Source organism: Fomitiporia mediterranea (assembly GCF_000271605.1).
Source record: "Fomitiporia mediterranea MF3/22 unplaced genomic scaffold FOMMEscaffold_1101, whole genome shotgun sequence".
Lineage (NCBI taxonomy): Eukaryota > Fungi > Basidiomycota > Agaricomycetes > Hymenochaetales > Hymenochaetaceae > Fomitiporia > Fomitiporia mediterranea.
The window spans coordinates 1-2,328 of NW_006761486.1; the positions used below are offsets into that span (position 1 = coordinate 1).

General features: G+C 43.9%; 1 protein-coding gene across 1 annotated transcript; it reads left to right on the plus strand.

Annotated features, from left to right (window-relative positions):
* Positions 1–937: 937 nt before the first annotated feature.
* Positions 938–1,916, plus strand: FOMMEDRAFT_163916 (uncharacterized protein; the record flags this gene model as incomplete). Its single annotated transcript, XM_007272345.1, has 6 exons — positions 938–984; positions 1,036–1,214; positions 1,271–1,360; positions 1,420–1,618; positions 1,666–1,741; positions 1,806–1,916. 6 exons carry the CDS (start codon positions 938–940, stop codon positions 1,914–1,916), a joined length of 702 nt encoding a protein of 233 aa, XP_007272407.1.
* Positions 1,917–2,328: the final 412 nt, after the last annotated feature.

The following is a 2,328-nucleotide window of genomic DNA, read 5'->3' on the forward strand; positions in this document are numbered from 1 at the left end:
CATTTAAATATAATGAATTACAGTCCATTTAAAGAAATATTAGCATTTTATATACATTGTAATTCATATGTAAGGGTTAGAACACAACTATAAGGATAAAATAAGGTATATTATACTTAGATTATAACTTTGAAGACAGACTAAAATTCACCTTGTAAAAGATTTTATATTGTTTGTATAAGGCATTCAGATACTTGTAAAAACTATATCAATGTGTTAAAAGCAATATAGACATGTCAGATTACTATCAACTGTATCATAAAGTAAAATAGTGCTTTCCTTTTGCATCTAAATATAATATTGGTTTTGTTTTACAGCTTCGCTACTATCACGAACATTGATTACATAATCAACGCTGAAGATCGAGAGCATATAATGACGCTCTTACAGCTGTCACTCTTTCTCTCCGACCTCCACCATCTCTCTAAGTCTAACCCTCTGCCCTGACACTATGTTGTCGCTTTTGTTCTCTCCAGCCCAGTCCTCTGCTTGCAAGCGTCCTCCAGCAGGTACTCCGAGTGCAACAACACAGACAATAAACATTGCTGCAACTCGTCTCTCCGATCTACTGTTGCAGTGCCTGTACAGAGCCTCAGATTGTATGTTGTGCCACTGAGCTGACTACACTGTCCTTCAATGTAAAGCGGTAAGCATCCAGTCCACTTTATAAAAGACTGTACAATAGTTGCTCATCCCTTCTCTCCCAACTTTTTGTCTCCCTTCCATCCCTTCTGCTCCTCGTCCCACCGCTTGCGTTGCCTCCCCTTCGCTGTCCTCCTTTTTTTACGTTCGTCTCCCTTTTTGAATTCACATTCGTGCATCCGTATTGTTGACCAATGCTGAACGACTTCTCCAATAACTCCATGCATTCGTGTACTTCTTCCCACTCAGCAGTGCAAGTAAGAATTGACGAGCACACGCGAGCATACTCGCAACAATGTTCATGTACAACCACTCCTATTGTACCACCCTCTCTCCGACGCTGTACGTGTTCTACTCCTTCGTACATTCCATGTTTGACATCACTCTTGACAGGTTTGCCCCACGCACATTTACATTCCTCAGTGCCGTCCATGACACCATTTCGAATAAGGTAAGCAGTAGCTATCGCTTACCCCTCCCGAGCCGAGTCCGTTCACATCACCCACTTCACCCTCTCCCTTCGAGCCAGAACGTCCCAGAGATACACCTTTGCAACCACACACGACGACTAAGTTCTCTGCTCTGACTACGTCTCGCAATTGAAGGTGCATGTGATGTGCACGTACAGGCACAGCTTCGCTTGCTGCTCAAATCAGCTTGTTCAATGCTCTGGATCCCAACCTCGGTGCACCACTCACACTCGCTGCACGCCGTCGCAGTGCGTCCACCTTTTCTCTCTTATTATCACTCGCTAATCACTCTAAACTTGTCTCACAGGCACAGCCTCAGCCTCCACAACCTGCTCGACCTCAATTCACACACGCACGCAATTCAACTTGCAGGGACCGAGCAACGACCAAAGCGTGGTGATGAAGACTACATCAAACGGCCCGAGAACACATCCTTCCTCTTCCGTTGCGGATGCTGTTGGGAAAAGAACGAGGCGAGGGGCAGCTCATCATACACTACAAGTACTGTGAGTGTCTCTTCATCAGCATCTACCGCCGATTCTGACGACTACAGCAAATTCGACTCGCTCTCCGCCAATAGTTCACTGTATGGCTGCCCGTTCGGATATCCGCACACGACGTGCAGTAGCGTGCGCAAAGTGGAGATGGCAGACTTTGGTGATTTTGAGATGGGTGATGCGGTGTGCTTGCAAGGACGGGTCAACCGCAGATGCAGTCATAACCGTTGAGCCTCTCAATGCCCTCGCTTTCTGGTGGTCCGTCTGGATCTGGTCAAGGGATGGGCCTGGCAATCGACACCCGTAATGCACTCGTTCGCTGCTCGAGTCTGGTCCGATCCCAACCTCTACCTACTCGTATTCGCATCACAGCAGACACGGACACTCTCACTCGCTCTCTGCACAAATCTTGATGCAGGCTGCACTATGTATGTGCTTCGGTTTATTTTCCTTAATTATTGTAGATAATGATGTATCGTACAAATATTTTAATATAATTGATTTTTGTTATTTTAATAATGAATGGATGTAAGGGAAAATTATTATTATTAAGGAATAATAACTATGTATAGTCTGTAAAACATTACAAATATATATTACCCTTTCAAAACTTGGTAATCCTTACAATACATTTCAAAAAAGGGAGGTCCGATATTATGCATTTTATATGTTTAAAAGGGGTATTACCCTTATGTACTTTTATTACATTCATAAACCTT